Genomic DNA, 13,625 nt, shown 5'->3' with positions numbered 1-13,625 from the left:
AACTTCATATCTAGATTATGCTGTATGATGATGGGAAGCACCCCTTCTGACTCTGTATGAGTTTAATGTGTGTGAGAGAGCACAAATGAATGAAGCAATGATTAGGAGATGAGCAATAAGAAAGGCAATTGCAGCAAAGTAAGTTAAAGAAACAGAGACATATATTTCAGCAAACATTTTCATTTTGGCCCCTGTCAGAAAAGCAAAATCCTTCTAAAAATATATATTTACACATATTTTAAATATGCTATCAACAGGACAAACTAGCCTTTGCATGACTTTTTTTCTTTGTTTGACAGGTCAAGACCCCAAATGTTCTAACCACAAAAGAACGGAAGATATTTAATCTCTTAGAAGGCAAGATCTTAATTTTTCACTTGGTCTGAGCTTTGAGCTTTGCATTTCCTGTCAGATAGCAGCATTAAGAAAAACAAGAGTGAAGACCTCTCTTCTTTCCCTATCCTTTCTAGAGCTTGCTGCTGTGGAATTATTATCACCCTCTTTGAGAGGCTGGCATTACTAATAATAACAGTGCAGTGATGTACTAAGCTACTTATTCAAAACAGGTGATGGTACTTCCCACACCCCTCTCATGCTAAGGGGCAACCCCAACCTCTGTTTAATGTGCAAAGCTTCTCAACAGATCTTCACAAACCTGTAAAGAGGTATCTAATTCCATTTCTTTATTGATTCAGGATATAATCCAGAGCCTGTTAAGAGTCAATGGATTTACCTCCCTTTGAATCAGCCCCTGCCTATTCAATTTGCTTTGCCCTAAATGAAGTGTGTTGCTGTGGAGGAATGTATGGTGTAAAGCCAAAACCTCCTTATTCTGGATATGTTCTCTGAAGATGAAATCCCACAAGGGAATCTGTGTACAGTGCTGTCAGAGTGTGCATGCTGGTTAGACAGTAAATATTTGCTTGCAAACCTGAGCAGAATGTTGAAGAGAAGCTCTGTAGTGCTCCATCCACTTCTTCTATGCTGGGAAGAGCTATAAGCCGAGGAAGAAGCGCTTCAAGTGACTGGATAAAGAGCCGTGCACTGTGTTGGTCTGCTTCTTGGCTCTTCAGCAATTTGAGAGAGAGAGCAGCAGTGCGTAAGGACCTGTGACCTGGGCAATCCCGTGGCGTCTGCTCCTCATCAGCCAGGGAGCAATTGTCAGAGCCTATGTCTGAGACATCAGACCTGCCTGAATCCTTTTCTGCTGCCATGGAATACTGATCACATGAATCAAACTCAGTCCTAGAAAGGTCCTGGTCATCTACACTGAAGTTACTTTCACTGTATCTGGATCCATAGGAACGGGTCTTGCAGTCAACTGATAAAAAGTTAGTTATATCTGGATAGATGATGGTGTGGCTTCTTTGAACAACATCTGGCTGGTCAATGGTTTCTGACTCTGGTTCTCTGTAATGAATCTCTTTGCTTTCATGTCCAGTTGGAGATGGCAAGGAATTTTTTTGACTTTCTGGATTATCCTCTGGAGTTGTTTGTCCCATATCCCCTTCCAAAGTAGTCTGACCAGTGTCTGTGGTAACACTAATGCTAATATCAGGACTCTTCTCATTTCCTGACTCCCAGGCAGGGTTTTCTGAGGACAGGATGCGTCTCTGCCACCTGAAGTCAGCATCATTGATCTCCATGGAGTCTCTGCTTGTCTCAGTCCCATCCTTCAATTCTTCTAAGCGCTGGAGCAGCAGCTGGATCTGCTCTTCACTAAGACCCCTCCCTTGGCTCAGCTCATCTAATGCTCCAAGCAGGGCAAAGACACAGGACACCGAAGCATAACACGCCTCAATACCACCTTTGATGCACGCTTCCGTCATCCCGTCCATGACACTACAATCAACACAGAGTTTATTTAAGTGATGCAACATGTATGGCGAGCACACCACCATCATTCAACACCATCTCTCCATAACCAGGAAAAAAAGAAGTGAACTTATCCTTTAAGATTACTCCTGAGAAAGACAATTAGTATTACAACAAATCATTATGTCTCCCATGCAAACATGGTCATTCTGTAAAGGGAGTGCCAACAAGGGAAACAGTTACCATGCATTTATACCGGCATGCACAGCATGTTCTCTCTTATAGACAAGCACTTAAATTGAAAAAAAAAAATCTCAGCACCCAGCTGAACTAAATTTAAACCCATCTGCATCCTGAAAATGATCTTATCTACAAGATATGATCTTTATAGGAACTGAGAACCCTTCTTGCTCGATCTGACAATGTTTAAATTTTCTATGACGTCCTTTGACTTCATCTTAGAAATGTACCTCTAAAGAAACACACATTTATTTCACTGCAAGTTTATGGACATATACCCCAAAATTTTCAGCTGTAAACCAGCATATGTGGGAATTTTGGCAAATTCCACAAGGCAGTTATCCACATCTTTACAAACAGGCCCAGACTGATGACAAACCAAGCAAGAGCTTTTACACCTTTTCCATTTTCAGAGCTTGTTTAACCAGGCAGATACCCTGGCTCATATTGGGTATGCTCCTGAACTGCTTAAGTGTTCCGTGTGCACAGGTTTAAGACAGAAGAGGCTAAAGGAGGAAACAAAGCGTACAGCTTGAGAAGATCCAGATGGGACTTTCTTTTAGAAATAGACCTCTTCTTGGATTCTGACTCAGAAGAGCAGGGCCCTGCCAAATCACAAAGCTGCCGAGGACTGCCAAGTATCTGAAAGGAAAGGAAATGGAAGTAAGTAGATTATCTAAGCACTATTTAAATACAATAAATAAGTCATAATTCTATCAAGCCCTGGAACCCAAGGTAGCACTACTGTAATTTCTCACAGCAAAGAAAAACAGCACACTGATGTTCTACTTATTAAAACGACCTTTCCTCTTTTTAAAGGCAGAAAAGCAGGTAAAGGAGAATATTCAGCAAGGATCACATTTAGAAAGTTCTCCAGTGCTTTACATTTTTGACTGAATTTTTTTTCATCTGATACTACCCACAAGGGTATGTTTTTATGCCCACATAAGTTATTTTTTATTATAGTTTATACCAAAGGAAGCCTTTCTCCTCAGTCACCTAGTTACAAAATGATGGAATCATGCAGAGATAGGCAAAGTGATTCCTTCAGACTCAGCCTGCTGGGTGGCATCTTGTTAATGCCCACGAGGAAATACAAACAAGCATGTACTAATGAGCCCAAAGAGGCAACAGGTATGTCCTACACAAAACAACATTAGACTAAGCTTTCCCTAAAACTTCCATTACCACCTTGCTACTGTTTAAACTTAGAGAAAGACAATGACAGGATGACTGCTAGTTTAGACAGCAACCAAGTGAGTGGCTGTGTGGTGTTAAGAAAGATTTTTCAGAAACAGAACAGCCTAGGTATGCACAAGCTAGATGAAAAATTCTCTTGGAGATACCACTGTTCCTACAAATTACATGAATTGCCTTATGTTCCACAACATGAGAAGAAAGGTGCCCATGTGGAATGGAAGAGTCCAAGGTTTCAGATAGTGTTCAAGTAAGACTCCCAGAGCTCCAGTTTTAGTGCTCTCAGAGGCACTGGGCAAAAAGCCAGAATGGACTGGTCTTGAAATGGGTTCTTAAGCCATTGGCAGGTTTCTTGTGTCTATTCAAAAAAAGCTCCAAGAAACTGGATTTCAAAAACCTGGCATGTTATCAAAGCATATATGGACCTTAATGCCTGGAAACCACACTGTGAGGATGTGTCTGGGGAAAGATGCCAAAGGAGTTGTGAACTGGATCGTAATGCTCTATCTCACCCCAAAGAGCAGTCATGACTCAGTGACAGGACCTGCTCCACATGCACCACAGCATGAGCACTGATAGAGTTGCCAGAGTAGCTTGCATTATGGAGACAAATACAGCTATTGCAACTGCATAAAGCTATTTGTCAGAGTGGTACTGACATACCAGCTGTGCTCAGAAAGGACAATTTCAACATCCCTACGTGGGAAGGTTTGAAATGGATTGGCATGCACATATCAGCAACACTTACTGTTAAATAAACATTTTGTTTTACGTGTCTGGATTTGCACATGTGATTACCCTACCTCTTTCATAATTTTGATGGCTTCTACTCGATGTTGAGGCGGTGGGTAAAGCAATATTCGGTGATACAGAGACTGTAGCACAGGCTTCATGGATTCCACTGACCCCACCAGTCGAACCAGTTCTGCTGCAATGTAATATATGGTCCGTGCAACGGGCCCACTAAGGGCAGGTGCCGTGGAAGAACAACCTGAACCCCGGCCATGATCAGAGATCCCTGAGGAAGGTGAATCAGCCTCAAGGCAGATGCTACTGTGGGCAGAGGTGATAGTTTTGTCATGGATTGGATTTCCCAAGATTACTATTAGGGCTGGACACAGTTGCTTCCTGAGAAAGAGAAAAGCAGCAGATGGTAACTGGAAAAAAATACTCTCACAAGAACAGACTGAAAATAGCCCGTGGCTAAATGAGATACACACTCTTGTTTTAATGATCAGTCAAACAGCAGTGGTTAGATAGAAAAACAAATTATGCCAGACTTTTTTCATCTCCCAAGCATCAGCATGCTAGTCCATATGGAAATACCTCTGTGTGCTGTAGAAACATGGTACTGATTTTGCAAGTTCATGTTGCTGCACACTGCTGTCCCTCTGCAGGATAGCATGCCTGCCTCTTTCACTGGCTGCAGCCTATCACAAGGCAGAAATTCTAGGCTTCTGCTGCTAAGTGTCTCTTTTTCAGTACAACTTGGGAGCTTTAAAAAAACCTGACTAAACAAGAACTAATCTATGTTAACTAGAAGGCTGAATGTTCCATCACTGAGCTGCACGTGCATTTATTTTAGCATCCTTAGTTGTGAGCTTCTGTTTGGCTGTCTTTTGAGAACATAATTAAAGCCGTCTACAATAACTCAAAGTGTGCATTATACCACTCATATGCCACTACACAGTAAATACCCATCCTTCCTTCAGCTGTCTTTCTGCATGAGCACTCATGTTAAGTGATTCAACACGAGCAGATCACTCTTCTGTGGAACCAAAGCCAGCTCAGCACTTTGCTCCATTAGATGTTATTTCAGCTTTGCACTCACACACTTGACATTTTACTTCAGTCTGCAAGACCTTAAATTAAGAAGCCAAGTGCTGCCTGAGAATGAGTCCCAAATCTGGTTTTCACCCACGTCTCAGAGGTTCAAACAAGTGCCTAGAGCAAGCACCCAATTACAAGTAACAATTCATAAAATACATCCTCATAGGTAAGTACATTTTATTTTCTCAAGATTTTTTGCACTCCTGAATTTTCATTGCTTCTCTTAACAAGATTGCTGAAACAGCTCAGCTTTCTCAAGTCACAGAAGGAAAAACTTCTAATAGGAATAGCTTTTAATAGGACATCAGATAATGACTTTGAATCTGCTTATTCCATTTATTTCTCCAATCAAGTACATTTCAAAACATATCAATTCACTGCTTAAGAAACATTCCTGTCTCAAAGCAGGCATAATCACAGGTTGCAACAGCAATATATTCCCCACACATCTTAGTCTTATCAAAGTGTTTCTGTATCAAACTATGGAGAATGCTGTCAGAATACAGAGCTAAATCTTCTCTATCTGCTCTCTTCTTTATCTTCTGTTGAGAACTGACTAAAAAGTGCCAGTCAGAGTGAAACCTGTGTGCAGGTAAGCAACAGCTCCTTAAAGAATAATGACAGCTACCAGTTTGGATCACAACTTCACCAGACAGGTAATGTATTAGTGTGTACAAAATGTTCAAAATCATGTTTGCAGTTTAAACTGTTTCACATCTTCTTAGTGTTTTGGGCTTTTTTCCCCCCCACTTAAGCAGGTAGCTGAAGCATGCATATTCATTCCTTGGCAGCAGTGCAGGTTAAAAAGTCCCACCCCTGATGGCTTGCCCTCATGGTACACAGTTACAGACACAAACACCTGTACATTTGCAGCATAAACTGGATCATCAAAATGATGTAAATTGAAAATAAAATAGCAAGTGTTTTCTTTTAACTGAGATCATTTCAGTGACCTTGCTTATGGGATAGCCCCACAATCTGTCACAAAAGCATACACAAAGGGTTGGGTGAAATTCAAAGGCAGAAACCTCTGAAATGAATCTGCCATGAGAGAGGGAGTTCTGCTCTTATGTTAGAGCTCCAAGAGGCCTCAGCACTGAGTCCTTGTGCAACACTGCCAAGTGTTACCAGTCTGAAGACCTCCCAGTCTTGCAGCCACTGATGTTCCTGGGACAGCAGGGGGAGTTATGGGTTCCTCTACATGTTGTATCCTTAGAATTGGGACTAAGTCACACACTTGAGTTTCAAATATCACAGGGTAAAAGCACAAGAAACACATTAACAATCACATATATCTCTCCTTAATACAATCACCTGACAAGGTCACAAGATGGGCACAGACTGCAAGGAACTGCATATTACTTTCATTCTTGCTTTATTACTGTAACTCAATTATCCACAGGCAATAAAAATCCCACTATTTCAATCACAAGGAAAGAAGGATTACTTCAGGTGCTTTGAGGTGATGGTATCAAACAATTTAGAGGTAGATATGAAAAACAAAGATATCAAGCTTTTCTGGTGAAGTGTATTAAAAACGAGAACTTCTTGATAAAATAGAAGCACCATTAAGACTATTTAGCCTCAACACTTATACAACAATGCAGGTCATAATAAGCATTTTTGGTCACCAGCACATATTTGACATTAATTTTGCTTACCTTCCTATATTATTGTATCAGAACATTAAGAATCTCAACAGTACCCTCCTATGAAAAGCAGAGCATCTCTATATTTAATGCCACACACAAATCCAAACTATTGCAGAAAGCATAAGAGATTTTCTGCTCTGGCTAAATCCATTAGACTTCATTACAGTGATAATTCACCACCGGGATTTAATGTGGTAGCTGAGCAGGCGGTCCTAACCAATTTTATATGAGGCACAGAAAGAACTGATAGTAGGTTAATGTTGGAACCCTGGGTTTAGAGAATTTAGGTTTCTGGGATATAATAATATATATATGTATAACAACATGGATGATTTTGGGTGGGGATTTGTTCTCCTTCTTTTCTCCTTCTTCTTCACAAATCTGGGTGTTCTGGTATTGGGTCAAAAAACCCACAGTGCAGATCGTGAATAGTTAGTTATTGGATTATAAGTAAAAACAAATTAGTTGGCAAACAAATTTCATAATTGGGTGATTTGGACCTTAAAAGACCTTGGAAGTTAGAACTCAGAGCCATTTTCCACCTTGTTAACTAAGAGGCACATCCCGTGCAGCTGTGCTACAGATAAGAAAATAATAAACATCTAAGTCCGAAGAACAACCTAGCATCTCTGCCTTTTAATCCAAACTCTGAGTAAAAGAACTTGCAAAATAAAGGCAAAGAAGAAAAGAAACGAAAACTGAGAAAATTAATAGGTTAACAGCAAGCTCTGCTCACACCTGGAGACTTTTTACAGGTTTGTTTGCATGGCTGGGGGGAGCAGGTCCTTTTACATTTACAAACTGAGTATTTGCATTAGTCTTCAGATGTACTCACCATATTAGATCAGTGAATCCTTTGTGCTGGTGCATGCTGGGGGAGGAGCTGTTTAGCATGGAGAGGATGCACTCCAAGTAAAGAAGCTGAAGTTGACGATTGTCACTGGCAAAGAAAAGATGCAATTCACATCATATTAAAACAAAGACTATTTAATTTTCTAAAACAACCACATTAGTTCACTTGAAAATTATACTGTAATTTACAGCAGTGATTTATTTTACTTCTTTCTATCAATTCACAATGGTGTGATCACCTGCATCATCCCATTTACCTTGTACTGACCACATGCCAATGATCTACTACTACCAAAAAAAAAAAGTGAAAAAAGAGGAAGAATAAAACCCAAATAATTACTCAAATTCAATCTAAAACCTTGGGAAGGAAGCCTCAAACAGAGGAAAAGGAGACAACTGAAGATTTTGGACTATTGGGTAGTTTCTTCAGGCAATCTGAAGCATGTTTAGGCTACTCTCTTCTGGTTATTTTATTTTTTTTTCATGGTGGTGGCCACAATGGTCAAAAGTCAATGCCTACAGGCAGAAAATCACATGATAACATGGCTTTCAGGGCCTTGCCAGTTACTCTGTCAGAACCATAAACTCAAAGAAAGCCTCATGAGAAATAATATTAAAGAACCTGTGGACACCTGGAACTGATATACTTGTAACATGCACTTTGCCTGTGCCTACTCTTAACATTAACTGCAGGATCCAGGAGACAAGCAAGGCTGAGGTCTGCCTTATGAAAGGAGCATTCCATGGCAACTGCACCCACAGTCAGGTTTGCACTCCTGAGAAAACTAGGATTTAATAACTCTCTTCTGGTCAGGGATGAGAGCCAGAGGAATGCTTTTTCTGATACATGATTGTAGGTCAAGGAAGCTGTAAAGAATGGATTTATCTTAACTGAAATTAAGGAGTAAGAAATACCCAGTTTTCTATCACAGCCTGAGTTCCTTTTGTTCACATATATGAATTTTCTTCCAAGTAGAGCAATATCTGTTTCACAAGCCATGCAGAAAACACTAAATCCTGAGGCTCAAAGCTAGATTTACAACTCTGTGCTATGGAAGGTTGAAAACTGCTGGCTTCTCGTATATTTTAAAGGTGATAAATTTTTCCTCACAACAGTCCATGCCTGTCTGGAAAGGTACAGGCACTCCAGGTACAGATGCCTTTTTTGCCAACAGCTTTTCTTACAATGTGTCTTCATGCAGATGATCATCATCTTGCAGTTGACACTTGCATGGGCATGCACAGGGCATCCCTGCACTCTTGATTTTATTCTCCCAGATGCTGACACTGATTAAATAATGCTAAGAAAGGCACTCCTCTGTAATTTTGCTGTTATTAGGGACACTCATGGGAAGAAAGTCTGTAGAACTGCACACAGATGCCTGTGCTATCTTTGCCTCTGGTAGTTTCTGAAAACTGTAGAGCATATAACACACTGTCCATAACAACCACATTTTAAAAGTTAAGATCGTGCATTTTCAAGTAGGTAGAGTGTATGATATTACTGAATTGGAAGAATTGATAATACAAATTACTTCAACTGGATAAATGCTTGCCTAAGAAGGACAGATTTATTAATTCTAAATATAGTTTCTGTTAGGTCTTTCCATGGCTCTTGTACTTGTTATTCTCTCTATGATGGCTATTCCAGCCAGAAAAGAAAACTTCTCCTTGGATTAGTATTTTGCTGCTGTATGGAAGTTAGCCACAGATTAGATTTGCTGGAAGCTCTTTAAAGCTGAACAGTGCACAAAGAAGGCAAATTAACTCCTCAATTCAAGCAAGGATTAAATTAATGCATCATGAACAATACTTTCTGTAGTAAACACTTCGTTGAAGCACAGCTTTGATCCATAATTCCAGACCTACAACAGTACAATCACATGCATCAGTGAAACTCTCAATCTCCAGGTAATAAATTGAAACTATAAATTTAAATAACTCACTTTATGACAGCCTGGAGCTTCTCACAGAGCACACTGAGGACAGATACAACATCATCACAAAGAGACTCAGCTGAAGTACCTCCAAAAAGGACAAAGATCAGAAGCATTACATATGAGCAGCTGGATTACAACCTTAATGGCATGGACTTTCAGAGCTGGTCAGAGCTTCTAAACAAGGACCAGGGCTACCAAAATTCACAGAGAAGATGCAGTAGGAAAGTCCTAGATTGGAAAGTGATCGCCACAAAATGCAAAAGCAGCAGTATTAACTCCGGAGAGAGCATTAATTGCTTACATGCATTTACAGAAGGTTAGCTGAAATCAAATTCAGATAATAAAATAAGTATACAATTAAATAATAAAAAAGACAGGCCCCAGTATTTCTAGACAGCAGCCAGTTTCTGTATCTCTCCCTGCAGCTTCTCTCTCTTACACAACTTCTAATGTCTGACCATGTTCTGATCTTATAAAAGAATGCTTGTGCTCTTCAAAGATTTTAGTCTCCATTCACACAAGTTCTCCTACAGAAATCCTCTGTGAAGGTCAAAAGCAGGGACTATCTTTTCTTACTAGAAGATGTTGAAAGTAATGCTACAATGGGAATAGAACACTCTCTTGTAAAAGAATCACCTGGCAAGTGTAAACACACCTTCAATAGTGATGTGCTTTCAAAAGTAGTCATTATATAATCATATAATACATGACTGAAATAAAATAATCATTTTCAGATTCCACATCCTACTCTGTGAATCTATTTCATTTCAGGAAGTAAAGGCACTTACTAAAACTTTTTCCAGACCACTGGAACTCCTTAATTACAGAAGTTAGCACCTTGAAACAAAAATTTATTACTATGTTGAGTACAATGCTGTTACCATGGTCCAAATGAAGACACAACTGAAAATATCAGGAGCTAACAGGGCTGTCTCAGTTCTTACCACAGGGAACAGAGAGAACACCAAACTATGGAGAAGTTATGAAACCCTGAGGGTGCAACTCCCATGACATCAAACAGCACTGTGTTGATAAAAGGAAAGTTAAGAATAAAAAAGTTGGATTGGAAGGAGTCACTAAAAAGTATTACCTTGACTCTTGAATTTCTGCAAGGTGTCAGGGTTTTCAGCTGTCTGTCGAGGAAAGACAAAGGTGGTGTAATTGGTGCAAGGGGCAGAAGAACACTATAGAAGCAATAACTTAACAGCAGAACTTTCTTAAATTTATGTCCTCTATCTATTTCGGGTTTTTTGTTTGCTAGGGTTTTTAAGTGAAGCTTTTGCAAAACATTTAAAAAAATTCCTTAAGATCTGTTTTAACAGTCATTTAGATTTAAGGAAATTGCATCTCAATGATGTTGAAAGCTTTGTAAGTCCTTAAGGGATTTCCTACACCTAAAACAACTCAGTAATAATTAGGCATGTAAATTGCATTGAAAATAACTGAAAGCATAGTTTAGACTTCACAAACTACTTAGAAACCAAAATCAATGGAGTATTAGAGAGTTTAGAACACCGACGATGCTAATGTTACAGTATCAACAGAATTAATGGCAGTCAGGAAATGGAAATGATCTCTTATATCGTTTGGTTCAGCTGCGGTATGGGATTCTTCCTACCACTGCACAACAGGGTCAAGCCAAGTTCTTCTCTCAAGCATCAGTAACAAACTGCCAGGAACTACATGCAGCTTTCATACCCTTTTACCTACTCCTCAGCTAAGAAAAGAACTAACAAAATGGAATTTGCAGACCCAAACTGGTTTTGTTTGTTTGTTTGGGGTTTTTTTTGGGTAAATGCTTTGGCTAGTAAAATGAACCTACTTAGCACAAACAGAAGACAAGTTTACTTAAACTGATTAATTCTTTTTGCCATTGCTCAGCAGGATAAAAGCAATCTAGTCTACTAATCCAAAATAAACGTGATCATCTTAACCCAAAGCAGATGTAAGGAAAAGAAATCTGTGCAACTACAGTCCTTAAAATTTCCTAATAAATAGAAACTGACTTTTACAAATAGTACTTCTTTGACAATATGATATTATAAAAAGCAATACAAACAAATGTAAGAAGCCAATGTAATTCCACATTTACCCAGAACATTTACAGTTTTGCTGAAAATGTGCTTGGATGTCATTCAAACAGCTCTTATGGATTTTAGTAATGAAATAAATAAAATTTTTTTTGCTAACAAAGAAAAAAAGAATTTTATTAACTTAAAATTATCTTCTATTAAAAAAGTGGAAGAAAAACCTCAATTACACTTTCCTTAACTGAGAATCTGCTCTTGTTACATAAATATTTGTCATGCAAAAAACTTCTGGCAGAAGGATTTCTTAGAAAAACAAGCAAACAAAATAAAAGAATGGAAAAGGCTGAGGCAGCCTGACATCAGAACAAAGTCTCTTTTGTGTAATGGAAGGAAAAAAAAACCAAACCAGCCAGCTAGAGCTGACAATGTGAGAGCTCTGAGGCAGGCATAATCAGAGCCCAAAAAAGCTTTTAAACAGGATCAATTGAGGAAGTGTCAAATAAAAGCCATAAGGCATTCAGAGAAACAAAACGGTACGCAGCCATGGACATGGAACCATTTGTTGATGCCAGAAGGCTCACCATGTTTTCTTGCTTTTGTCGTAACTGTAAAGTCAAGTCACTCAACATTTGGCTGAGGGTTGCCCGCACAGCGGTGTTAATGCTCCGCTGGTGACAGCTAGATACATATGTCTCAATGCAAACCTGATGAGGAAACAAGACAGCAGTACAAAGAGATGAACTGTCACTTGCCAGGAACACATTTTAGGAGGATACCAAGGTCTCTTGCATGCAGAGAGTCAGCCTTCCTTACTATTTCTCATTGCTTTATTAGCGCAGTAGAAGTTTTCAGCAGTATGGAAACCAAGTAAGCAGCATCTAGATGCAGCCTGCAATTCATGAGTCTCACAGCTGCAGAAATGGTGGGGCAAAACCAGCTAAGTCTCCTGTCAAACCCAAGTGATTTTGGTACTTGCCTTGCTCTGTACAGAGCTCATTAAATGCTGCCTTGATTGTTCATTTCTTGATACTTACTGTAACTACCCCTCTGCAAGTCTATGTCTGCAATGTAAATACCTTCCAATTCTTCAAGCATGTGGCTTCTGATGTACAGGTATTTGCCACTTTTTCTGTGATAATTATTACATACTGTAACACATCTGAAAGCCTTTGAAGGCCTTTCTTAACACAGAAAATACAATAGCACTTTACTATAAATAACACAAACAATTGCCTTTTAATAAGTGGCAATCCAGCAGAGGGCTCCTCTGCTCAGAGATCCCATGGGAGCCAAGGTAGCAGTAGAAGAACACTGATGGATCACCCCAACTCCATGCCCAGCTGGTGGCAGTTTTCTGTCAATGTGCGGTGCCCAGAGTGGTGCTTGACCTTTGCCCCAGCACAAATGGCTGCCAAAGTGCTACACAGCTAGGATCCTGTGGACAGCACACTGGAAAGTGCAGTTTCTATCCTTCATCAGATACTTTGTGAGAGGTGTTGGGTCTCTGTAACTGGAGCAAACATTGTAAGCGCACTGCACAGTAACTACTAAGTAGATAAACGTCTTGATGGAGCTGCGTGGGTTTGTGACAGAACTGTACAATACAGTCTTCCTGAGGAAGCAGTTTTGGTCCTTTGTCCTACACCAAGCTTTATCATTCACTATGACCACAAGAAGAATTCCCAAAATCCAAACCAAGCAACCAACCAAAAAAGAAAAAAAAAGTAAACGATTGCTCACATACTTTTATATTTTTCAGTTTTAGTGGTTTCATTCTGCCACTGTTTAGATATATAGCTAGTAAGAACTGTAAATACAAATTGAACTATCTTTGAAAAAATTATTAAAAATATAAATATACAGTATAAATTATATGCATCAGAAGTATACATAAATGCACCTGGTGTACATTTTTGAATGAGAAGGATATTACATGATGTAAAGTAATTTTATAGTTCCCTAATGAGGATGAGATTTTAAGAGGGAAAAATTAAAGCGATCTGATTACACACTCTAATCAATATGGCCACAGGCACACAAACAAGACTCCTGATTCTTTTTAACTGCCA

General features: G+C 39.3%; 1 protein-coding gene across 6 annotated transcripts in view; it reads right to left on the bottom strand.

Moving 5' to 3' along the window:
* The window catches only part of ARFGEF3 (ARFGEF family member 3), a 90,414-nt gene that overhangs the window by 39,967 nt on the left and 36,822 nt on the right, over positions 1 to 13,625 (bottom strand). For 5 of the 6 annotated variants that reach the window (XR_011149897.1, XM_069010491.1, XM_069010492.1 and 2 more), the window contains 7 exons: positions 12,138 to 12,260; positions 10,617 to 10,659; positions 9,533 to 9,611; positions 7,570 to 7,674; positions 4,056 to 4,380; positions 2,585 to 2,697; positions 932 to 1,842 (listed from right to left, as the gene is read on the bottom strand). Coding sequence is in view for 5 of the 6 variants with exons in the window: in XM_069010491.1 (XP_068866592.1) it covers positions 932 to 1,842; positions 2,585 to 2,697; positions 4,056 to 4,380; positions 7,570 to 7,674; positions 9,533 to 9,611; positions 10,617 to 10,659; positions 12,138 to 12,260 (1,699 nt within the window). In the remaining variant the exon portion in view is untranslated. The remainder of the gene's footprint in view (positions 1 to 931; positions 1,843 to 2,584; positions 2,698 to 4,055; positions 4,381 to 7,569; positions 7,675 to 9,532; positions 9,612 to 10,616; positions 10,660 to 12,137; positions 12,261 to 13,625) is intronic. The other variant, XM_069010493.1, reaches the window with a different exon arrangement.

Source organism: Aphelocoma coerulescens, chromosome 3, assembly GCF_041296385.1.
Source record: "Aphelocoma coerulescens isolate FSJ_1873_10779 chromosome 3, UR_Acoe_1.0, whole genome shotgun sequence".
NCBI classification, from domain to species: domain Eukaryota; kingdom Metazoa; phylum Chordata; class Aves; order Passeriformes; family Corvidae; genus Aphelocoma; species Aphelocoma coerulescens.
The sequence above is the reverse complement of the archived record's forward strand: the minus strand, read 5'-3'. Positions and strand labels throughout refer to the sequence as shown.